Raw genomic sequence first — 25,898 nt, 5'->3', positions numbered from 1 at the left:
AGGGTGTTTAACTGCTCATTACAATTATTGCTTCAGGACTGTTTTGATTGCTTTACAAAGGCCTTCGGAGACTGGAGTGCTCACTTTGTTGATTTCAAGAGTCACATTACACAAACAGTGGTTGCTCCACAATGCATCAAAGAGCTACTAACTGCTATTTACAATGCATCCAGAGGCTAACACAGGCTGTGGCTGCGTGAGGAGACGCTGTGGCTCTGAAGCAGAGTCGTTTCAAGTTTGACTTTTAAAATAAAAATATGGACTTTCTCCATTAGAGTGATTTAAAAGTCATCTCGGAGGCTGCCTAATGGCGACTCAGAAGTCTGAATGAAGGTTGTTCATTGATTAAAGCTGAAATCAGACATTTTCAAAGTCTGTGACCTTCGCTTGAGATCATAGCTCAAAGAACAGTTTCTGAAACCTGTGGCAGGAGAGCACCCGGATTTAAAATCCACATTTTAGGTAATAATTCTGACTTCATAGAGCTGAACAATATATTTGATAAACATTAATACCACATAATACCACTGGTGATCAAGAAAAAAACCCTACGTAGACGACAACATTATATTTATAAAAGAAAAAGTTTTATTTTCTTGCCTCTAATTCACACCAGCTGCAACAGAGTCGTGTGTTTTCAATCACATGTATATTTCAGAAGTGAAAGACTCTTAACTTTGTTTTTGTTTCTCTGATATTCTATGAATTTAAACATCCTGTAGGTCATCAATGGCAGATCAATCACTCTTCATCACAATCTTTCATATTTAAAATGATCAAGCTTTAAATTAGAAGAGCATGAACAAACAATCTGTGTATTATACAATAAATTTATGATTTATCAGCAATCCTATTTTGCATTTTTCTCCGTGCACACTAGAAATCGATGCATTCAGCCTGAAGCATACCTGAAATCAGTAAACCATAGTTTGGTTTTTTTATTTTCCATTGCTGCCCCCACATTTAGGTTCTTTGGCACTCCTCTTAGAGGGGAGGCACGCTCTCTGTTTGAAAAGCACTAACCTCGAGGATGCCGTCTGCCTTTAATGCTTTATGAAGTCTCTTGCATTTCATTTCAGCGCTCATGTTAGCAGATAAGAGACTGTTTTTCCTGCATGGAAATAGACAGCGCAAGCCTGTGTTGATCATATTTGCACCATACCAGCAAGATTACATAACTGACAGCTTCTGCTCAGTGTTTAAGCTGAATCTGAATACATAAAATCATAGCTTGCATACGAGCGAAAAGTGAAGGTTATACGTGCTCCACAGCAGGGATGTGGAGCAGGATTTATTGTTATGCAAATATATTTATAAAGCGTCGCTCGACCTTAGCATAGGAAACATGAACGTAGAAAGACGGGGCTCGCAGTGGCACAGCGTTTTAAACAAGCCCAACGATAACAAGCACTTACAAAGATAACAACAGCTCCGCTCTGAAAAACAGTGAAGCCACTCAAATGGTGGTGGAGTTGAAAGAGATGGAGTCACTTTACTGACTGGAAAAACAAGGCAGCGAATATCGAGCGCCATCAACCTCATTCAGAAGAAAAAAGAAAATTACAGAGTTAAACATATTTCATGTCTATCTGCCAGTTTGCGCACATCACATACCAAACACTGTGCATGTGACAGCAGGATGGGTTTACAGAAAAATGTAGCTGGTCACACTGTGGAAGATTTCTGTTATTTTCAATTGTTTTGTCGAGACCCTAACACAGCGGTGTCAAACACAGTTTAGTACAGGGGCCACATTTTACACATTTTACCCAGTTTCATCTTGAGTTGGCCACACATGTGAAACAGTACCACAGTGGACTTTACATCCAAGCTTTGAAGTTTTTCTTTGCGGTGGTGCAGAGAATACGTGATAAAAATTTTGATATTTTCTCAAAAAACGAACAATTGCTACTGAAAATGGCTACAATCTCAGCATAAAAGCCAATTCTGATGACACACTTTGGTGCAATATTGTGAAAACTTCTCCTGAAGCTGTTTTTATAATTCGCTTGATGGTTTGACAGGCCAGGTTGGAGCCTCCTGTGGGACCATTCTGACCCAACAGCCTTAGGTCTGAGACTCCATCAGGAATGCTAAAGCTCACTGGAACAAGGGTGCATCTAATATTTTCTCCTCCTTTGTGATTTTGATAGAAATGAGACCTTTTCAAACTGGTGTGGAGTTGATCAGACACTGTATCATGATATAGAGTATGCCTTGGTGATAGAATTGACTAAATGTGAAGCTCCTTTAATCCCTTCATCTGTCCTGATGAATCAGCTCTCAGAGGTGTGTTAGTGTGTTCGTAGCTTGTTGGAAGATGTCGAAGTTTTCCAATTATTTTCACTCCAAAAGGAGGAGCAGCAATTTTGGAGGTGCCTTTATAGTTGGAAAGGAATCCCAATTTTCCAACATTGTGACCTTTCAAAAGGCCTTTTAGGGTACAGTAAGGTTTTATGAGTAATCCCCAGTGTTGGATCTCCTGTAGATGATTAAGTGGGCACCAGAGATTCTCACCTCTCAGGTCATTTCATTTGCATATTTTGGGGGGATGGCAGACAAAAAAAAAGGACAGCAAAGCAATGTCTTTAAAAAAGTAAAAAGGTGAAAACAATATCAGTTGTTATAAATATGCTAAAATTAGTCTTTACATGAGAAACAACAGTTTCAGTGTCTTCTGCAGGGGTGAACTGCACGGCTTACAGCCACAAGAGTTCAAGGTTTTGACAGCCTCCGGATAAAAACTGCTCTTAAATCTCTTGGTCCTGCATGTTGAGGACGTGAACTGCTTGTCGGGGGGCAGCAGGTTTAACAGCTGCTGTTCAGGATGGAGGAGGGTCGGCTGAGATCTCCGCTGCCTTTCCCAGAGAGCTGGAAATGTCCTATAATGGGGCCAAGAGGGCAGCCAATGACCTTTTCTGCTACTCTCCGTACAGCTCATTATTGGAGTACAATTCTTTCTCTTAATCATCTCTCAGTGTTCCTCATTTATCATCAAAACCCCTTATGGTCAAAAGTTAGGAGTCATTATTGCAAATCAAGTTTCAAACTGTCTCAGCAGGAGTACGGTTTAGAAACGGTTGAGTTTATAGAATTGAAGAATTCTTGAGAATTCTTGAAAACAGTTTTTACTGCCTTGAGTGGAAAATTAATTAAAACAAATCCAACTACTGGCATTTAAGTTTGATGATCTTTACTGTACTAATATCTTCATTTCACTCTCGGAAATCCAAATTCAAGGTGGGCTTTGTGCTCCAACTGATTCTGTAGCAATCTAACTTCCTGACAGATGTCACACAAAGGAACAGCCATACAACTTCTCCGAAGTTAATGTGTAGAGTTGCAATCTATATTTACCAGTTTTATTCAGTGTCATTTAAAGCTAAGTGGTGTTAGTGTGACCAGTGATGGTTTCCAATTGCAGGGCAAAAAAACCTTAGTGATGCACATTCTTTGAAGTGTGTGTTGTTGGAGGAATCCAGAGGTCTTCACCTGAATGGAGTAGATATTTAAGAGTTTTCAACCAGTGCATTCTCCCCTCAGCATCACCTACACCGGTCTGCACCACACCCAGGCAGCACATTTCATCTGTCTTTGACTCCGCCGGCCAAGTGTAATCTAAGATAATCCCTAATCTTGCCTTGGTCCAGTGACTGGCTGACTTTAATCCAGCCACAACTCCAATAAAGTCCGAGCGGTTGTAGCCTGATGTAATCCACTCAGCGCGCTGACAGCCGCAGTGACAGCACAGCTCCAGGACCGTCAGTCGACTCAGCTGTTCAACAACCATCTGTCTCCCCGACACACACTGTACCTGCCCCGTCACTCCCACCAACACTCCTACTGATACTACCGCCACCACTACCAGCCGTCCTTTCACTGCCAGCGAACCATCTGTTCAACGAAACAGAAGAAACGCGTCGATTTCAGCGCTGCTTTTTCACAATGTGCCTTCTCCCTCCAGATGGAAGCCTCGGGGAAGAGAGCATTAATCCGATACTCTTTTTTTTTTTTCCTTCCCTCCTCATTTCATTACGCTGTGTGCTATCCATTTCATTACAGGCAAATAAAATGAAGTACAAATGCCCATACCTCCTGTAAACACCAGAGCGCGGCTCCCCAAGCAGATGTGAATTCTAATGCTCATTTAAAAGCAAAGCTAACAAAGCGTGAGATATTTACAGCTATGTGAAGTAGATGGACTCTTTCAGCTGCTCAATATGTAACCAGTCTTTTTTTTTTTTATGTTTGGCCCTTTATTGTAGTTTTAGTGGGTTGCTTAAGCAGGTTTTATGTTTGTGCCAGTTCCCCAAGATGCTCTGGCATCGTAAAAAAAAAAAAAAAAAAGAAAAGAAATTCGGATGCAGATACAAGTGCAAAATACTATCCCAGCTAATATTTTGCTTTTTCCTCTCAGAGTTTATATAAAAAGTGGATCCCAACCTGAAATTAAAAGACACGACTCGCATGTCATCAGCTCGATTCATCGTGCAGAGTAACACCTGCTTACACACAACTCGGCTCGTACACGCAACAAACTGCAAATCAAGAGCTTTCAGTGTAAGACAGACTCCTGCAGAATCCTGTTGATGAAATGTGATGCCTAATTGAGGAGGGAGTGAAGGAGGGAAAGCTGTTTTTTTTTTTTCTTTTAATGGCATATCTGGATTCAAAGCAAAAGCAGAAAAGTCTTCCGACTACGCTGCACTCACTCATTCACTGCAGGGATGGCGCCTGAGTGAAAATTAATACAGCGACACATTTGTTGGACAAATACTGTGATAATTTGATCATCTGTCGTCTTTGTGAGCGGAATGAGGCATCAGGTCGGTGTACGTCAGGGAAATGAAAAGGAGTCGTGACAAAATGGGTGTAATGGTTGACGGTGATTGCTGTAGGGGTGGGGAGGCCGGCTGCTGATTGGAGCAGATCGGGGTGCGACGTACCTGCCTGATTGGTCGTCACGTTCAGCGTCACATACTGCTTGGTGTGGTCCTTGGCCAGCTCGGAGACCCCGTTGACGGCCTCCAGCAGGAAGCTGTAGTTGGTGTGCGACTGGAGGTCGGCCACCATCACCGAGGTGTTGGACAGGCCGACGCGGCGCGGCAGGAAGCGGACGTTGGGGCCGCACTCCTCCAGGCCCCTCCCGTCGGGCAGGACCCGCCTGCACAGGATGTTGTAGCGCACGTCCTTCCTGCCGCCCGTCTCCATCGGGATGGACCACTCCAGGAAGACGCTGGTCTCGTTCACGTTGGAAATGGCGTTGCGCGGACCGGAGGGAGGGCCTGACGGAGGTGGGAGCAAACAAAATCACCATATTACACACTGTCGTTCTGCATAAAACTTTGACCAGTTCATAGATTTCAGAAATTCTGGTTATCAGTCTTGCTGTTACTTTAACATTCATAAATTAAAAAGTTAATGTTTATTTGAATCAACACTTTTTGTATTAGTTTAAAGGGTCTCCTTCACTTGGACTGTCGCTGTGATACATTAGCTGAACTTTCATCACTTCATTTATTGATTTATGCTCAACTAAAGCTGGATCAGCTATTTTAGGTGAGATGCTCTATATTCTAAATGTTAGTGGTTCTAAAAGGAAAGACATTCACACAACATCTGGGATCCACGCGCCAACATGCAGACGGTCACAGATAGGTGATGTTATTCATCTTAACTTATTTCATCACAGGCAAAGAGAGTTGAGTTCAGTCAGAATTAAGAAAGTGCTTCTACTCCAACAAGAGCTCCTGTGTTTCTTTGTCTTTGGAAAGCATCAATAGTTTAAGAATAGTTGTATTCAACTTTATTTCACACACAAAAAAATCTGCAAATTGTGCAACTTTCAAAACTACAGGGCATCCAATCTGTGATCGACTTGCAAATAGAAAATGACAGTATTCTCACGTGTGCAGGCCATATTAGGAGGGTCAGACTCGATCTTGTAGAATCCGTCCTCGCAGCTGCAGGCGGTGGCCCCTGTCTGCCTGGCCACGCTGTGAGGAGGACATTTACTGCAGGCCAGAGACTCCAGCAGCGAGCGGTAAAACCCCACTTTGCAGACTGAAAAGACAAGAAAGGGAAGGAGGGAGGCGGGAAGGAGAAGACGCCGTGGAGCGTTTGGGGAAGAGATGAGGCGATAAGAGTCGACGTACAGACAGAAAAGCGAGAAGGGGGTCATGGGGAGAGGTAAAAATAAAAAGGGAAGGGGGGGAGGAAAAAGCAGGGCGACGTGGTTATTCCATTTGAAAAACTAAATAAATCAAAAAAAGAGGTCGGCATCGCAGCAGAAACATTTCTCTGGGTGGTTTTGTTGTTTCAGAGCTTCTCATCAGAGATTTGTATACAAATCCTCAGAGCTGAAATTAAACCAAAATTTGTCACAGTTTTTCTTTCAAACTTCATTTCCAACCCACACAAACCTTGTTCCCTCCAAGAGCTTTTGTCTCCATTAAAGAAAAAGTTTTTTTTCCCCACATTCTGTGGGCTTCACTGATTCATAACCACCTCCTGATTAAGACTTTGCACTTGCATCTGCTGCACAATATTGATCCCATATGTGCAGCGCGTATACAAACAAGAAGCAGGAGCACAGAGACAGAGAAGAGTGTCTCTTCCTCCCACACCAAACACACACACAAACACACACACACACTCTCAGATGGCTGATCTAAGTGGGGCAGGTAGACAGGAGGGTGATGCACTCTGAATGTTAACACGCGAGAATACATCAACGATCTCTGTCGCCTTGGCTGCACTGCCCACCCCGCCGCCGCCGCCGCCCCCGAAGCCTCGGCGTCCTCGTCTTCTTCACGACTCCGCTGTCAGGTCCCGACAGATACATTAGAAGACTTTTGATAAAACTGTGTTCACGGATTATTGTGCAGTCAATGACAACCGGAGAAGACGGGAAAGTGGGGGGAGAAATGTGAGCAACCAAGGTTCCTCGGAGGTTTAGGAGCCTCTTTTGCTTGTTTGCAATCAGATTGCAGCCGTGATTAAGAATCGCAGTGCCGAGAAAACAGGGAGGTGGAAAAAGGGAAGTTTACGAGGCAAAGAGAGAAAAGAGGAGGCGGGAAGAGACAAAAGAGGAGAGGCTGTGTGTGTGTGTGTGTGTGTGTGTGTGTGTGTGTGTGTGTGTGTGTGTGTGTGTGTGTGTGTGTGTGTGTGTGTGTGTGTCGGTCATTAGGCGACGGTGGCTCTGATTCACCTTGACGGAACCTTGGTCTGTTGTCATGGAACATTAGGCCTGAAAAATTCTCCCTCTGCCCGGGATCGCTCCGAGTCTCACCTCGGATTCACATGCAATCGCACGAACGCAGCTCTGACCGAAAACGCACTGGGCTCGGAGGAACGCCGCGCAAAACCCTCAATATGTTGTTTTTGAGGCGCTCGTGAGGCTGGCCTAGTTTTCGAGAGGACAGACAGCGATACGGACGATGACATAATTTATGCTCAGCAGAGCACAGACGCTAATGTTCGCCTTCAGGGTTTGGTTAATTCACATGTGAAAAGATTTACATTTTGGTCTGTTTTTTTTTTCTTTATGCAGGAGTCAGAATGAAGAGTCCACAGCTGTATCATTTAAACCATCTAATGGTGCAAAATGTAAATAATGATCAGGATTATCAAGAACATTGAGGTAAACCACCTTTACAATCATTTATACTACACCTATCTTACAACTTAATTACTGATATTAGCACTTTAACAATGACATCATTGCTTATATATTCACAATATCAGGGTTTTCACCCAGAAACAAAGACTTTACTGCTTTCTGACAGTTGTTCTAAAGCCAAATTGTTCCAGAAGAAAATCAGATTCATTAATCAGTTAACGAATCCCAAAGTTGAACTTCGATTGATTTTTTTTTTTCATGATTTATGAAATAAACTGTAGGCCTATATGGGTCATGCTCATCAAGGCTTTCATGTGAAACAAGAGCCAGATGCAAACATTTAAAGGTGTAGATGACTGATGTAACTTTCACCACTGACGGACAGTATATCTCTTCTCTTTTTGGCCATATGTTTTAGTCATCTTGTTCTGCAAGAAAATACCCATCGACAAGAAAAGTTCTCTCACATACAAGCATAAATAAAGCTGATGAATTTAGACAAAGCCAACATAAAATATGGGGAAAGTTCAGAAGGGCATTTTTGCTTATTGAAAATGAACCTGGTTGCGCTTTTTGAGTTATTGTTAGATGCACCAGTTAACCCGGTTTATCAAATACAATAAATTCATCATTGAAATCAATACCCAAATAAACGATTAATGAATCCAGTCAATGAATGTAAGACCACATTACATGGTGCTTGTGTGCGTGTGTGCGTGTGCTCAATGCAGGGCAGTAGGACACACCTAATCCTTTGTCAGCCTGCTGCCACATACACACAATAGCGTTTATGGTCCAGATTTATTGCCATTGTCTGGACTGCAGCTCCCCTTGACTCCATCCTCAAAAGCCCCATGGCCGAATCAATAAAGAAGGACTGGCAGCTCATTTCACACAGACACACATGCAGAGAGCGCAGCCTGAACACGCGCAAATATTTCAGTTAAGAAGCTAAAAGGAACTCCCTAATAATTCAAGATAACTCAGAAGTAATGCCAGCATATCCCTGATTATTTTTATTTATTTACACACCCCCCCTTTTTTATTTTTTTTTATTTCTGGTGAGCCGCTCGCCGCCCGCTGTGTCGGTGCCGCACTCCCCAAAGTTCAGCCGTCAGTCAAACAGTATGGTGTGGGCACAGTGTGGCACTCTGACGGCTCCCCACTTGGCTTTCCTGTTGTACAAGTTTTAACTTTCTCCCGCTTTAACACTTTCTTTGTCTCCTGGCCACGGCCGCGGCCAGCTGTCACACTTCAGAATAGCTTCTCAGCTCTTCTATTTATTCCTCCGCACAATGGGAATATACCGGACGCAGCTAACTATACAATCCAAGAAGCAAACACATGAGATTACTTTGACAGTCTCTGTTTCTGCAAAAGCGAACGTGGAAAAACAGTGCAAAATCAAACACTTTGCCATCCAGATTTTTCATATTAGCATAAAGCGATAGACGTTTGTGCTGTCAAAGATAAGATGATGTGCTCTGATTAAAATAAAATAATGCATGGGGGATGCTGTTTTCTCCCTGGAAGTTGCAAATGATTATGAGAATGACATAAACATTTGCAATTAAAATGTGCAAATGAGTGTGAAGAAAAAAAAAATCCCACTGCATGTCACTTTAATAAAAAGCAATTCCAGTTGACTAATAAGCACAAATGAAGTAGATGTTTAGGTATTTATTGTCATTAATTCTGGCTCGTTTCCATCCGGGGTAAACAGATTATCTATGCTCTGCAGGCAAACGGATGAGGAACGTGTGTGGGGATGAAATACAGACGTGTATTGTTTGACATGACATGATGGCCTGATTGCAAAATTACCACACAGCAACGTCGCGAAGCAATTCCACCATCATCACTTAATTACGTGTTTAAGGGTTTCGGAGGCAGTCAGAGGACATGAAGGTCAAGCTGGAGGCTGGAACTGGGAAAAGGGAAAAGCCATTAAAATGCCACTGAGAGCAAAAAAAAAAAAATAGAAAGAAAAAAAAGAACATGAATGTACTGTCTGGAATCTAAGACCCAAACCTCAGCTGAAGGGCAGCCTTAAGGTCCATGGTGTAAACTGTCAGGACAGGAGCAGACAGCATGAAAACATGTGTCTAAATGTCAGTTAAATGGCAACTGGATTTCAAGCACAGGACTTTTCGCAGCAATGTGGGGAAAACGGCTTGTACAAAATAACAGGACAAAATTACAAACCGTGATCCAATCTATTGTGGCGGCAAAGCTAAATGATAAAGTGTGAACAAAATCTACTCCGCAGAAGCGCACGGCGCTCTGAAATCAGAGTTTTATGTGCCAAATATGTTATTGTTCTATATGTGTTCCCTATATGTTATTGGTTTAAAGGCACGGAAAACACTGCAGTGTTTTTGGAATAGTCGATACTGTTAATCTGATGAACGCTATTGATAAATGCCTACTCTGTTATCGTCTTAATGATTCTCAACGAAAAGCAGTGACCACATTCAGTTATCTCTGTCAATGTTTACTCCAAAACAACTGAGGATTATTGAGTTTACATGACAAAGTTTTCAAGTGAAACTGAAAAACTGTCATAACTGTTCGGGTTGTCTGTTTAAAGAAACAATGGTGCTCAGAGCCACTGAAAACACAATTTTTTTTAAAATGGCTCCCCGAGGTGGAAGTTTTCAAAAACCCTCCAACTCCATATCAGTGTAAACGGCTGAAAACAAAACATTTCTGAAACGCTGTTACCGCGCACGTGAAACACAACTGTGGTATAAATAGTTCTTCTGCATTATGTGTAAATGAACATCATTTTCAACATGTTCCCATCAAAATGTGAAACTTATGAAACAAAAATTCATTTAATTCACCTGAATTGAGGCGATAAAAACTCCATCTATGGAAACTACACCTGAAAACTCACTCGAGGCCAGGGATAACATGCATACCCTACACACCAAGCCTGGAATCATACTCCTAATGTAAGGCATGTGTGCTAACCACTACATATTTGAAAAATTCTTATTCTTATCTCAATTAATTTGGCTTACATTTTCAGATAAATATCGATAAAATATAAACATATAGATTAAAGTAACATTAACGTCTATGTGCAACATTAAAGTACATGTATAAAGCTCTGGATGCAGAAACACTGATGACGTCCTTCCACTGACTTCCTGTGTGAAACACAAAGACAGTTATCCTGTTCAGCCAAGTGTGTTGTAGTAATGCAGCAAACATCTATTAAATCTGAACAGTGTGAATACTGCTCACTGTTTTCATGATCATCTGGATCTAATTTGGTTTAGTCACAGTCTGCTCATCAATCAGTATTCATTCCACCCCATTGCACGTACAACAATTGCATTTTCAATGCTTTACGACAACTTGATGTTTATTCCCATAGCCCCTAAAATTGCATGCGGAAATTATAGGTTAAGCTCTTGACTTGCAAAAAGAAATGTGTGTCAAATTTGTTAGATTCTCTTTGTGTTCACGTCTCAGATGTTCGAAGTCTCCCATTAGACCCAAGGACAGGACCGATCGGGGCGCTTTGAGTTTTGAAGGGGACACGCCCACTCGTAAATGAACATTTCCACCTGAACACACAAAGACGCACATTCTGTGGTGGGATTAGTGATGGTCACGAGCGGCAAAGAGAAATTGCTCATTTCTCATTGTGAATGCAGCCTGAATAGACAGCTATGGTGGTATTAATGTGTGGGAGTTTGGTACTGGGGGGTGTGTGTTGTGTGTGCACGTGTGCATGTGTGTCGCCCTTGGGCAAGCTGTCTTTCTGATGCCACGCAGCTCTTAATGCACAGCACAAAGGCTAATAGGTATTTAATATGCAATACACACCAATGTGCCTGGATGTGTGTGTGCGTGTGTGTGTGTGTGTCTTGTGAGTTCGAGGTTAATACGTAATTAATATGCATCACACACCGGCGTCCCAGGCAATTAAGGCTCCAGCAGTGTCCGTTGATGCTTCTTAACGAACGTCCTCTTTAATTGGAAACATTTCACTGTAAACATGTTGATTTATATGACTGGCTGTCGTTTGGTGGGATTAGAGAGAGAGAGAGAGAGAGCGATTAAGGCAGAGAGAAAGAGACACACCGAGCTGGGTGGGGGGCTAAACTGACACAGAAGTCAAAGTGAAGGACCACATAGTGTGAATCAACATAGGATTTAAATTCATTGGTAGGAGCCTTGGATCCAGAGAGATCTGAATATTAAGATTTATAATTTAAATCCACTCAAACAACTATCAATATTATATACCTGTACCGACAAATAGCTCAAAATATGCACTGGGTTTCTTTTTATTTTGTTTTCAGCCACCTTTATGAAACGAAAAGCCTGACCAGAAGGACGGAGATGGAAGTCACTGTATAAATGGAGGGAATCACCATTTGGAATGGATTTGGTTAACTGCCCTTAACTGATGTTCAGCGGTGACTCCCTGATCAGCTTCCTGGACCATTTAACAATCTGCTTCAAGGATTTTGCTTGAGAGATATATTTCCCACCCAATCCAGAACCAATGAGAACGATCACACCGGCAGGATTAAAGAACGGTGAAACAAAAACATGACGGTTTAATCTTTGTTCAAAACAGAGTCAATCTTGACTTCAAAGAAAATGAGAATCTAAAGGGAAATCCCAGTTTTAATGCATGAAGAAGAACATGCCCAGAATGTATACAGTTTCCAGTATAAATCTTCAAAAGTCTTAATAATGAAATGTCGAATAATTGCAAACGATAACCTCAAAAGCCTTTCACACCAGACTGCTCGCCTGGAATAATGAGCTGTAGTTTCAATAAATTCAGCTGTTTTCTTTTTCATGTATTCTGTAGGTCCTAAAGTGATGCTAATTAGATTCATGATTCAATAAGCATTCACATTTCCAACTGGTCCAATTGAATATTTACTTCTGTATCGACAAAGTAGACAGAAAACCTTGAGCTATGCTGTGTTGTGTCCACTAATCTAGATAAATCTGCAAAAAATAAATAAATAAAAGTATTTTGTTTGAAATTTCCACAATTTGTTTGGTAGATTCACAGGCCAAATTGGAACCTCTTGTGTTGTAGTTTTGGTCCATGGGCCTTATGTTTGACACCCCTGCACTAGAGATCATCTTCTGTCAGAATATGAATCAAATAGTTTTAATAAAGCCACAGAACAATGTAGATAAACTAGACTAAACTTTTTTGTGTCAGGGCACAAACCACTGACTGATGTTAATGCTGGATGTGGTTTTGGAATGTCAGTTTAGTGTATACATACATATATATATATATATATATATATATATATATATATATATATATATATATATATATATATATATATATATATATATATATATACACATATTTGTTATTAGATCCAATTAAGTCAATTTTCTCAAAAGGTTACAACTGATTGAATGTATCATCCAAAAAAATACTCTAAATAGCTATAAAGATGACTATTTTTCAACAAAAAGAGAAGAAAAAGTATCACTTATCACATTTTATATGTTTAAGTTTCTACTCTCAGCCCTTTTCCTTCCAGTATCATTCTTTTACCCCCCTTAGAGGCCTGGATACCAGCTGATGTCTGCTGCAAAGTGACAGTCACTGAGCGCTTTCCTCTGTGACCGAGAGCAGTATATTACCCCGTGGCTCCGGGAGGAGTCCGACCCAACAAGTGCACATAAAATGCAACATGCACAAAAAGAGGCAGCCGCAACAATTTAACAATTATTGCAGACCTCTCACTGCTTAACTAGACCTGTGGCTCGATTCTATAAATAGAGATCTATAAAATTGAACAAAATATCAATCCAAGAGTCATTCACTCATATATTCATCTTTCCTGTTGCTTCTCTAACTGACCACAGAGGCAGCGAGACTGACAGCAAAGTAAACTTCAACAGAAAAAAAATCCAACAGACCGACCAAGCTGGGTTTCAATGCAATGCATGTATTGTTAGCAGATACTATTGTGAACTAATAAACACGACGAGGAAAGGCAGTAAATATCCTTTTCCTGTATTTGTCCCACAGCAAACTACAGCCAAAGAAACACAAACACGGCCTCTGTGTGTGTCTTTTCGTGTGTGTGTGTGTGTGCGTGAGCTTCATCCCTCTGCGTGTTTTATTGCTGCTGATGTGCATGCCCCGGCATGCATGCATGTGTTTGTGCATGCTCATATTCGTGCACGCCTGTGTGTGAACACAAACCAAGACGGATGATAATACCATAATAATATACAACCCAGTCAATAGGGTTTTCCTGTCTGCGAGATGACAGAGGAGGTCATTGTTCGCCACACATTTATTCTCACAATCAGGCCACAAGCAGAAACCGAGAGGTCAAGAGAGTTGCAATACTTTTTGAGCAAAAACCAATTTACTGGCCCAGTGAAAGTCCAGATGGGAACGAGAAATGATCAATCAGATGTCAAGTTATGCTGACCAGATACGTTGGGGCTGGGAAAAAGGAATTCAACCAGCAAGCGTGACACCGGATCACATATTACATTGACATCGATTTACTTTCCACATATCTGTCTGTGTCAATGCGCCGAACCTCTGCAGGCTGCATTCATTCATAAATCAGGTACACAGCGGGATCACAATGCTCCCGAGAGGAGAAGTCAGGAGATGAAGAATGTGCACGAGTAGATTCTTGCAGAGGAAAGTCTTTCTAAATATTTTGGAACCATAACTAATCTGCACAGATTTACATTGGCGATGTTCGGAATCGGGACAAAGTCTTTCCGGGTTCAAACCTGGAACATTTAGCTTGAAATAAAATTATTAACTGGTGTTGTGGTGATGGTGTTAAAAATAACATGCAACTTCATCTTACACACACTGCTGACAGCTCAGTTTCATTTTAAAGTAACTAGTTAGTATGTTTTCAGGAATTTGTACAGCCTCTTTTCTCAGTTGTTTGCAAAATAAATACACTTCACTTGCATTTCCAGGAAAGAAAAAGAACATTTAAAGACATTTATAGGTCATGTGTCACCGCTTCCCAGTTTTCAACATCTTTAATAATATATAGCTGTGATACATGCATGATTAGCTAAGCAAGCCAAGCTAAGATTTGAGTTTGTAAATCTATCCACATTTTTTTTTTAAGAGTCAAAAATAGGAACGAAAACAAAAGCACACACGCACAGTCGTATCATTCTCAGTTTGAGTCAAGAGTGGAACAAACCACGCCATGTGTCGATGGCATGATTGTTTAGTATCATGTTGTGTAGTGTTTCATTTGCAGGAGGCGTTACCCGACCTAAATACATTAAAAATGTGGCTAACGACCAATCCAACAACCATCCAGCCATCACTGACCGGGACTCTGGAGACAAGCAGGCTTTCATGGAAAGAAGCTCGCGCTGCTGAATCAAGCATTTTATTAATATTTTACAGACTACAGGAATGTGTCTGCGTGTGTGTGTGAGCTCCCGTGTTTCTATACTTGCGAGGACATTATGTTTTTTTTTTAAAAGAAACATTTGTTTTCAGGCATCCGATGCAGGTTTGTGAATTTAATTTTTGCGTCTAATAATAAAGTTTGATGACGGATGCCGGCTATGACTGCGGATCAAGGGTGTGCAGCGTGCTGCATCCGTTCAGTTCCTCACCAGTACAGGAAGAAACGCGTAGATGTGTATGCATGTTGGCGGGGGGGAAGGGTAAAAGGGAGGAAGCACTTCTGGGAAAGTCAGTTTACCCAACAAGCACTCAGGAAGCACTTTAGTTGTCATGACAGCATCACGGCGGTGAGATGATGGGGTGATGGAGAAAGGGGGCCGGGAGAAAATGATGGAGGGAAGCGGGGAGAGAGGGAGAGACGCCGGAGGAGAGAGAGTTTGGTGAAAGAAGCCATTTGGAACTTCTGATTGAACAACATGTAAAAAGATGAATGGCATCTCCTTCCCTGATAAATCCAGTCAATTCATATTTCAGGAGATGATGGTTTCCTGCCACTCGCTGGGGTTTTTTTTTTTTTTCTTTTGTATGCTATCGTTCACCATTACCGACGGACGGCAGGGCTTCTATTTCCTGAAGGGCGACTGAATGCCCCAACTGCAATGATAAAGATTTTAAAGACGCGGATGCAGGTGAAAAATTTTAATAAGCAGGTGTTCGGGGTCCAGTGACTTCTAATCAGATTTGAAGATTTTAAGCTGCAAGCTTTGCATCCAGTGACACTGTTTCAACAGTAATCTGAGAGGAATCTCTACGAAACAGGATTACGTTCACATTTCTGTACCACACAAAATAATCTGATGCTTGTTTGTTTACACTGTTTCCTGTGCTTTTTGAAAGTGAAAACAAGACACACAAAATATGCGAGGATAATAACAATTTTAAATAGTTTTTCCCCATATATTAATTACATTTTTGTAGTAGTCTAATAATTTTTGGTTTTGTGAAGATGTTGACATCTCTCTTCGCCACAACAAGGAAAGATTGAAATGTTCTGGCATTATTTTACCAGTCTGTTCCACTCAAGATGATATTGAGCTGCATGCGGTCCCTGAATTAAAATGTGTTCGACTCCCCTGATTTAAAGGGATCACAGCTACATTTAATTGAGAGAATAATCGCAACAACTGAATTCACTTCAAAACACTCAAATTCACTTGTACTGAGGGACTTTGAAGAAAAGGAACAGAGACTTAACAGAAATACAAAACATCAAGTTAAAGGCTGCATTTGTCAGTGTAATGTGACAAAAATCCAATTTTTTGCTCTTATTTGGCTCTTATGAATGCACTGAAATATTCTGAGATCACACACAGACATATGTTGGAAAAAAATCAGATAATTATTGGATATGTACCAATGTGACCACCGTGTCACCAGGTGGATCAGATTTCCTTAACATTGCATCTCTAACGTCTTCAAATCTGCGGCCGTTCCGTCTCATAGTGGACATGCGGTAAATAAATGAAGCCTGGAGGCCATCCAACAGGAGGAAACCCCGGCACAGTGGTCAGCTGAGGAGGTCACATGCCTTCTCCGTCTTTGGGGAGAGGAGGAAATAACTGGAGCATCTGCAGAAGATACAATTATGGTGCTTTTCCTTGTTCCCTGCCAAAAAAATTGTGGCCATGTTTGGTGAAATTCTCAGGAATTGCACCATCGTTGTACGTCATCATAAAGAAAAGGAATAAATAAAACAGCCACAGCAAGGTGATATTAAAGCTATCAGTCCTTGATGATAAATCTGATTGTAATGACAGATGTGCGTCTCTTCTGTAACGCAGTGCAACAGTAATACCCCCTTGTCACTGCATCAACCACAAGCAAGTGTGAGCTGCTCGTTCTCTATCCCAGAATTCCCTAGGGGGGGGCAGAAAGCTTCCTCGCGTTTCGAAGCCGGTGCGACAGATTCTGACGGCAGCGCCACAGTCAGCGTGACCAGATAGAGTTTGACATGTGCTGCAGTGACGTCTGACAAGCAGGCAAACACAGAGGAACACCGGGGGAGCCCCGCCGCCGAAACAAAGTATCGTCGAGGGAGGATCCAGCTCTCCCCGTGACACGCTTAACGAACAAAATACTCTTCGATTTCACAGCTCTTCGAGGGAAAACTCCAAGTAATTCTTTTAAAAAGCTGACACCCGCAGTCGTCCTGTTTTTCCATTTTCCAGTTGCGTTCCTTATCTTGTCCTCTCTCTCTTCCTGCGTCTCCTCCTACCATCCCCCAGCTTCCTCCGCGGTGCAGCTGGAATCCCAACATCACAGCGGAGTGAATCCCACACTTCCATTCCTCCCCGTTTTCATCTTCAAAACTCGTCATTCGGCTCTTATCGTGTCACTCCAACATCCCGGTCAGCCCTTATCCCATCTTTCGCAAACACTGAATGCGGCCCTTATCCCATCAGTGCAGACTCCTTCCAAATCCCTGTTCCACTCTTGCAATATATCATTTAGCTCTTTCACTATCATTACAACATTTCTCCCGGCTCAAACGCCATTATCCCCGCCATTCAAAGAACCCTCATTTCAGCAAATACCCCATTCAACCTTCAATTCGTCATTTCAACTATTCATTTAGCATTTGCTTTATTACCTCCACAGAGGAGGTTACGCTCCCGGTGTAGCCGGATTTTGACGAGACTTGGCGGAGGGGTGAATCATGGGCTATTTAAAAAGCCGTTGGGTTTGGAATTGGTTTGACTCACAGTGGAAGACCTGCGAGTTATTTTTTGTTTTCATTAACACTGCAGGATCGGGGCATTTGGCCCGCTCAGTGCTACACGTCTCCACGCTAAGGAGACAATATCGTTCAGCTGTGGCAAAACAGAGCTTGGGAAATATGACTTGACATCTCATTGAGTGATTTCAGGTCGAGTTGCTGGCCTTGGTTGGTGCTATTATATTTCACTTATCTTCCTGCTATTATTTCATGAATGTGCTCAAATCTGAACTGTGAAACGTATTGATTGCTTACAAAAAAGTCAAAGACAAAGTCGACATAACATTGGGATTTTGTTTTTGCCACAACTAAACCACACTGATGCCCAAATTTGAACGTCATAATGATTGCACATTCTCAAAATTGAATGTTCAAATGGAAAAGTCTTGATTTTGCCACAGTTTGGAATATGGTCTCTGTTTGCTTCTTGAATGTATAACAAATTTATTTTCAGTGACTTGCATTCTTCCTCCTTTTCCCTCTTCCCTTCACACTTCAAGACAGCGGATGCAGAAAGCATTTCAAGAAGATCTGGATGTACAGGCATAATCCTCTGTAATAAGATCTGGCTACTTAAACCACAAAGAGTTCTTCTGCAAATAAACATCTAAAAGAAAGCACACAGCAGAATGTAAATTCTGCAAAGCAAAGCCTGCTGAGACAGCTGGGACCTCGCCAAGTCCTATCAGCACTTGGAAAAGAAGACGTATACAGATATAGATACTGAAAACCACACGAGGACAAAAGAAGTGAATAGAGAATAATTGCCTCTCAATACTGATTTTTTTTGAATGTGTGCATTTTTCCCAGTTCAATCTGAATACCTCTCTATGACATGTGCCACATTTTCTTCATATCGTACCCCATGTACCTTGAAAGAGTGGTTTAAATCCCTTGAAGAAGTTCTGGTGGTATTTTTTCACTTGGTTTGGCCTCGACTTTGTGCTCTCTACCAGACCGAGACATTAGACTCTGGCACACTGTGACGGATGATCGCTCCTCTATTGTTGGACATCTTGTAGAGTGCATGATTATGGTTCATTCTTAACTACTCGGGTAACAAAGCAGGCAAAGAAATGATATAAATAGCTGAAATGAGACAATAGCAGTAAACAGGTTTTCTTCATGCTTCAGTCAAACGTCACATCCTGGCAGCATTGTCAGGAAACTCATCACCCATTCAGCCGTTATTCAGCTCACCCATAATTCATCCATTCTCCCAATGTTCCATTCAGCCATTATTCCCACTTTCTGTCTAGCACTCACTCATCCTCCGTCACATCTGCAACGACTGAACTCAATCTACGCCCTCCCCCTTCCTTCTTATCTCCCTCTTCATCCATCTGCCCACTTCTATCCCCGGTTATCCTTCCTCCGTCGCTATCACCCCTGAAACAACACTCATCCATCTCTCTGTCTGTCTGCCCTCACACCCTGTGGTGTGAAATCTTCAATTTATCTTGTGTCCCCATTGTTTTGCCTTCAATTCTCCTCTCTGTACTATCCCCATATCTCTGTCCATCCATCCATCCGTCCGTCCGTCCGCGGATGTGTCCCGCTCGTCCCTTCAGTCTTACTGGGCTGTCAGTGCTGCAGGCTTGTGCCAATTATCCCGGCTCAACTTGAGCGCATATCTATACATCTCACACAGTCGCCTTCCACTGTCTTTAGATGTCGTCTGACACGGCGTTGCTTCTTGTGTATCCAGAACGGCATCACAACGCAGGTTATATGTAAATAAATGTGCATTGCAGGCATGTTGTCATCGTTAGGCTTGACAAACTAAAGTCAGTTGTCAAACAGCATAAGCGACAAATAAATTTATGACAACTGAGAAATGGCGGAGGAACAGCAATAAATAGCAAGTGTTGCATGGCTGTATTTCTGCGTTAGGATGAATTTCTGTCCGAGCTATCAGACACGGGCCATGGATGTTGTCAAGTAGCGTAGGTTCTGAAAGCTGCAGGAGAGTTTAAGAATGGTGGAGTGGTCAATAGTCCCGTCTTAAGCTTTAAAGTGGAAAGTTCTGACACAAGATTCCACCATAATACCAAAACACACGTATTAAGGTGATTAGTGAAGCTAAGTGTGTGACGGATGTGATGGACTGGCAATCCTGCCTTCACCCTCAGTCAGCTATGAATTGACACCAGCAACTTCTAGACTCTAAGTAGAATAAAAAGGTAGAAAAGATGCACTAAAATGCTAAAATGGGAAATGGAGTTCACTTAAATTGCATTTTTCAACTGATCTAAGAGCCACCAAAGTGCTTTACAGTGTTAGTCACAATCACAACCACTTATTCAGACACCGACGGAGACACCCCAATAGCTGGATAAATAGATAAATAGACAAATGGATGGATTCTAAATGGGATGTTAATCTAAAGGAAGTGGCTCTCAAACCAAAGAAGTAACAAAAGTTTACAATTTTTTTCCATAATCGGTGCGACACCACAGAGATCACTGTTAAAACCTAACACAATGGCAGAAGCATGTTTATTTTTGTTAAAATGCCAATGAAAGTCATGGTTGTTAGAGTCTAGACATAAAATTACCTCTTTTGTCATTTAGGTGTAATATCATGTTGTTCCTACAGCGGGAACACATGGCAATATAACTTGTTTTGGGATTGAGGGGAAAATTGGCCAATTCTGTTGCGTCATCGTGAAAGATGTGTTGTGCAAAAGCTCTCATTGTGCTGGTGCTTTATGCATTTTTCGCCAATAAAAATGGCGTGCGTTTTCAGGGAGAAGTGCTTATCCGTGAGAATGACTGTGTGAAGGAGGTGAAGATGAAAATATATGAAGACGGTAATGTTGGCGTGTTGGCGGAGAGAGCGGGAGACGGATCTCGTGAAAGACACCGACAAGTCAAAAAGGCAGAAGAGTGCTAATCTAGATGGCAAAGAGAGACGGCGGGATGGAGAAACAGTGAATGATAAGCAGTTAAAGCAGGAAAAAAAATGGAAGAAAGAGACATACAAAGGAAATGAGAAAGAAGGGAACGGGCGAAAAGAGTGGGGCAGAGAGATGTGGGAATGAGATAAAGCAAGAGAAGAGGGGAGGAGAGAGACAAAAAGGAGGAGAGAGAGGCGTCCATAATGAGTTCTGTCCTACATTTACAAAGGCTGCATTAAATCATGCTCTACTGGGCAGCACACACAGCCCACACTGCCAGGATCAACACAGATTTACACATTTCCTCTCGCGTACACACATTGTGCCGCGCCGACCTTCAACCCACTGATTCACAGTCAACACAAGCTATCAAATAAAATGTTATTACCGATGCTGGATCTCTGCTTAAACAGCTTGAATTAAAAAAAAAAAAAAAAAAAGACAGAAAACACACACACATTTACTAAGAGGGTAAAATAGACACAATGCAGTTGAAATTAAAGCACTAAAACCCACTGATGGTTTGAAAAATCCAGCCCCACAGATGTTCAGAACATCCACTTCTGAAAGGCAACTAGAAACCACCCGCCATAAAAAGGACAGTGAATACATAACCGCTCGCAGCGTGGACTCCAGGCACTCAAAAAACAAAATTCGACACTTCACACTCCTGCGAGTGACTGAAACACACATGAAAAAGTGTTTACCGAGGCAGCGAACACATATGGTTCCAAAGCTGGCGGAGAGGAAACCCTGCCACGTTTCTCTCTGTAGATGGTTTCAAAGGCTGTCGGTTTAACGCTCTCATCTGCATGCAAAACTGCTAAGAGAAAAAAGAAGAAAAAAAAAACATCCTGTAGCTTCATTAATTTTGAGGAGTGTGTCCTACTCACTTCACTGCATTTGATTGTGTTTAAGGACTACATTTAGAAAGAGAGAGAAGAAGAAGAAGAAGAAAAAAACCACGATAAATGGCATTACTGTGAGCACCCGAGATGTTTTTATTCCTAAGACCAATGGCAAAAATTTGCATATCACACACCTTCATCTTCCTGGAATTCAAAACACTGAAACTCATTAAAAATGAGAATGAAGGTAATTCGTAAAAAAAAAAACTTTATAGCACCACAACAGCATGAAAAAAAAAAAAAGAAGACAGAAAACAAACTATGATGAGTCAGTTTCTTTGGGGCCCATATCAGAGGTCAGGTTTTTATTACGCCGTCATCAGAATAGCACCCTCACCAGCCCTTTTGTCTGTACGTGTACAAAGCTGATCACTGCTTTTAAGGCCGTTTCCCCTCCCGGCTCAGTCTACATCAGCAGAAGCAACACAGTTTTAATCTTCGGTGCTGTCGAGACCCGGCCCGAGCAGTTCCAGAGCACTCTGTGCCGCGTGCTGACCGAGCCCTTTTCCATGGAAATGTTATGAGAAATAGATATTTTACTACTCTCCATGTTCCTGACGGTTCCAAACACAGAGAATGTATCAGAGAATCAGAGATGTGACACAAAAATACATCCTGTGGTTGAACATCCATGTAAAATGTTTATGAATACACAAAAGAATGACCGTTTGTATGTTACTGTCCATTTGACGGAGGCTGAAATCACTCCCGGTGTGTTGAAGCTGACTGTCAGCCAGAGTGTAACGAGCTGGTGTTTTACATGAAAGGCATAAAGAGAACAGATAATCGTGCTGTCAGTATCGGATCAGGGCGAATTTCAGCAATTTTTTTTTTAAATGTGATCAATGGTGGGTAGATTGAGCAAATCAGCAGAGGGGATTTTCAGTCTGACGGCCGTCATGCAGGATGTGCAATACCACCGTTTCAAGAGGTGGAATCATCAAAGCTTCGTTAAATACAAACAATTTCATCCATCATCGAAAAAGCAAACATGCAGCTTAGTTTTTGGTCCCAGCGCAGTGCAGCTGTGTTGGCATGAATAACAAACTAATAGCTGTAAAGCTTTTGGATCCACAATTTGCTCCTCCATCTGGGCATCATGTGTTAGACACCACCTTATTAAAGCCCTATACAATGTAAATGACAACATTTATTATTATTTAAACTAAGAAATGACCACAGTAGTGATGCATTTATGCCAGCTTTTGTATTGTGATCGCGATATAAATATTAGCTATGGCATCAATATGATGGATGTGTACATATGTATGAAATTATGCTCTGTAGAGCTCCATCTGATTAGTCAACTATCTTAATGTGTAGTGCATGACTGTATAGTGTGCAGAAACAAATACAGTTCAGTCTTTTGCAAAAAGTGCATTACAATTGTTGATATTGCAGAGACAATAAATTTGCAAGAAATTGCACAGCACTAGTTTGTGCAATTATTGTTAAATGGAAGACAAGTTGCCGTGACTGACGCCACAATGCTAGCTGAAAGCAAAACTGCAGCACTATAACATTTTGAATGTTCCACACATTAGCATACAGATACTGAAGCGAAACAAAGAAAGAGATGCACAACTCTATCAACCGGCAGTCATGGAGTCCAGGTCCTGGCAGCATATTTCCTCAGGTAACAAAACTGGCTGGACCAAATGAGTCCAGAAGTGGCAATACAGAAGTCTGCAAAGCATAATTAGCTGCGCACTAATGGGTGGCAAGCTAATGAGTGGAAATCATGCACTGCTCAGAGGTTCTTTAATCTTTCTGCATGTAAGTTCCTTCCTCAGTACAGTATTTAAGCTCGGCTGCCCTCATGTACAGCTACACCCTGATGTTACACATCTCTGATACACACTGGCTAATGAGCTCCGTACGAGTACCGCTGCTAAGACGAGGTTATGAGTTTTTTTAGCTCTGTCAGCTGTAGATCTGTAACATTAGTCTGCCTGACTGTTCAGACTGCGGCGGGATGACTGGAGGCAGCCCGGTGGCCCACTGACAGCTATTTTCCTAATGATCTCCCGACAGAGATTCTGTGTCTGACAAAGCTGCTGCAGGGATGCTCCACTCTTTGCGACTGTATTTCACCATTTGATTACAGCAAACCTTCTGGACACATCGTCTGATGAGTTTAGTAAAAAGTCTGATATGCAGAATGCTTGAATGAACCCCCGCCGCCACGCACACAATCAGCTCCCCTATAATCTTACATTCAGAATAGCTGGAGAATCTATCTCTGTGTGATTTTCAAGAGTTGGCCATGTGTATTCACTCCATCACATCATGCTGACACTTGATCTGCAAGGCATTGTGTGAAGATTAAATCAAAACCCTCACGAGCTACCAAATAATCACACATTTCACTTTCCCGTGCCGCCACAGCTTCCCGCGGCTGCAATAAGCGTTCACTGCGATTTTTTTCTTTTTTTATAAATTCCTCCATGCTACTCAGAACTGCTCTCGCTTGCATGAGTAGATTGTAGAGCGCAAGTCGGAAAATTGAGTAATTTAAAGACAGCGCAGAGGAAGATTGGAGAGGATGGAGGCAGAGAAAAATGCAGAGGCCCTGGCTGCCCATGGAAATGGCAGTTAAGGTCGGCGGTCGGGAGCGTTCGGGTCTAAGACGGAGCAGAACAGAGGCTTTATGAGAGCAGCAAAGTGCTGCAGGGCTCAGGGGAATACCCTCCTCTAAATCTGAGGAGAAACACAGACTCACACTCGCACTCCCGTAAGAAACACTCAGTGAGAGAATAAACAGATCCATGTGCACGCTCGGGCACACAATACCAAAAATAAACACATGCACGGCTATGAAAATATACAGAGCGGAAATAGCGACCTAAGGAAACATCCGTGCATGTGAACACAGAAACCTAAAAGCACCATGAATGTCATGACTGAACAAAGATGGAGGAGTAGAACTTTTGTTTTATAAATAACTATTCGATCATGGAAGGGTTTTCAAATGAGACGTCGCTTTAAAAAGATCAATCCACTGAATTCACACTCAAGTTCATTGGGTTCACACTGGTCAGGTCAGCAAAGTCACCAAATGGCAAACAAGAGATGATCACACACGTTTTCCTGCCATCTGACATGCAAGGTTTTGGACTGGGACTCGGAGGAAAAGCTAATGAATGACTGTGTAGATATTTTAACTCAACACCTGAGCCAGGAATCAAACCAGAGTATTTAAAAAAGGTCATGACACATATTTAAAGAACACTATTCCATCTCACCTTGGCAAGATCCGTTGATTTCCTCAAAGCCCGGCTGGCAAACGCACTTCCCGATGGGCACCAACCACTCCCCCTCCGTGCTGCAATGCATCCTGGGAGGCTCGTACAGCGGCAGGGAGTTGTTGACGCAGCGCCCCACCACCTCCACCAGCTGAGAGGCCTCCGAGCCGGGGATGGTGCCGGGGAACTCGGCCAAACTCTTCACCAAGAACGGGCAGCGTTTGTAGAAAACCCGGACCGACACCAAGGCAATGCAGGCCCCTAAATCCTGAAACGCCAGGTAGAAGCCTTTACGAGTCAGAGGGCCCAGGTCACGGACTTCGGTGTTGAGCTTCATGACCCGGTCCCCCAGGTCCAGCTCGGTGAAGCTCTCGTCGGCCGCTATGGTGTCAATTTTGATGTATCTGCTTTCCTTCAGCGCCCGGTCTTCCTCCTCGGTCATCATCACGCCGTCCCTCATCTCCCCGTCCTCCATTTCGTCCTCGTCGCCGTTGGTCTCGTAGTAATACATGTTGAAGGTCTCCTTGCAGGTGCCGACCCCGCCGGGCAGGCTGTTGCAGTCTCTCAGGGTGAACTTGAGCTCGATGAACACCCGCTGGGCGCCCTCGGTCAGGATCCAGTTGGTGTGGAGCCAGTTGTTCTGGTTCTGCTCCATCACACGGCACACTTGGTAGGTGTGTATGGGGGCGTAGTTTTCATCCACCTCGCCGATCTCTTCCCACTGCGACAGAGAAAAGACGGAATGACTGGAAACAGATCAAGTCAAACATTCAGATTCTTTATTGTCCTGAAGAAACGTCTCTTAGGACTGTAGTTTGACATGAAATTAATTTGTAGTCCTACTGTTCTTCAATTTTATGGGCAATAAACACTAAATAATGAAATAGGATCTAATTAACCAAAGCATGTTTGATCCTGGATTCAGTTTACTATTAGTGTTGATTTGGATGAAATATAGTCAATTGCATTTGATGCACAAATCCATTCTTCCTCATGTCGGTCTTCAGTGGTTCAGACATAACTAATCACATC

At 42.4% G+C, this 25,898-nt stretch overlaps 1 protein-coding gene across 2 annotated transcripts in view; it reads right to left on the bottom strand.

Moving 5' to 3' along the window:
- Nucleotides 1-25,898, bottom strand: part of epha5 (EPH receptor A5) — an 83,545-nt gene that overhangs the window by 42,143 nt on the left and 15,504 nt on the right. For both annotated transcript variants that reach the window (XM_030085699.1, XM_030085698.1), the window contains exons 3-5: nucleotides 24,867-25,587; nucleotides 5,908-6,063; nucleotides 4,947-5,285 (exon numbers count right to left, since the gene is read on the bottom strand). In XM_030085699.1, coding sequence (XP_029941559.1) covers nucleotides 4,947-5,285; nucleotides 5,908-6,063; nucleotides 24,867-25,587 — 1,216 coding nt within the window. The remainder of the gene's footprint in view (nucleotides 1-4,946; nucleotides 5,286-5,907; nucleotides 6,064-24,866; nucleotides 25,588-25,898) is intronic.

Source organism: Salarias fasciatus (assembly GCF_902148845.1).
Source record: "Salarias fasciatus chromosome 7 unlocalized genomic scaffold, fSalaFa1.1 super_scaffold_4, whole genome shotgun sequence".
Taxonomy (NCBI): domain Eukaryota; kingdom Metazoa; phylum Chordata; class Actinopteri; order Blenniiformes; family Blenniidae; genus Salarias; species Salarias fasciatus.
This window is presented reverse-complemented; position numbering and strand designations above follow the sequence as displayed.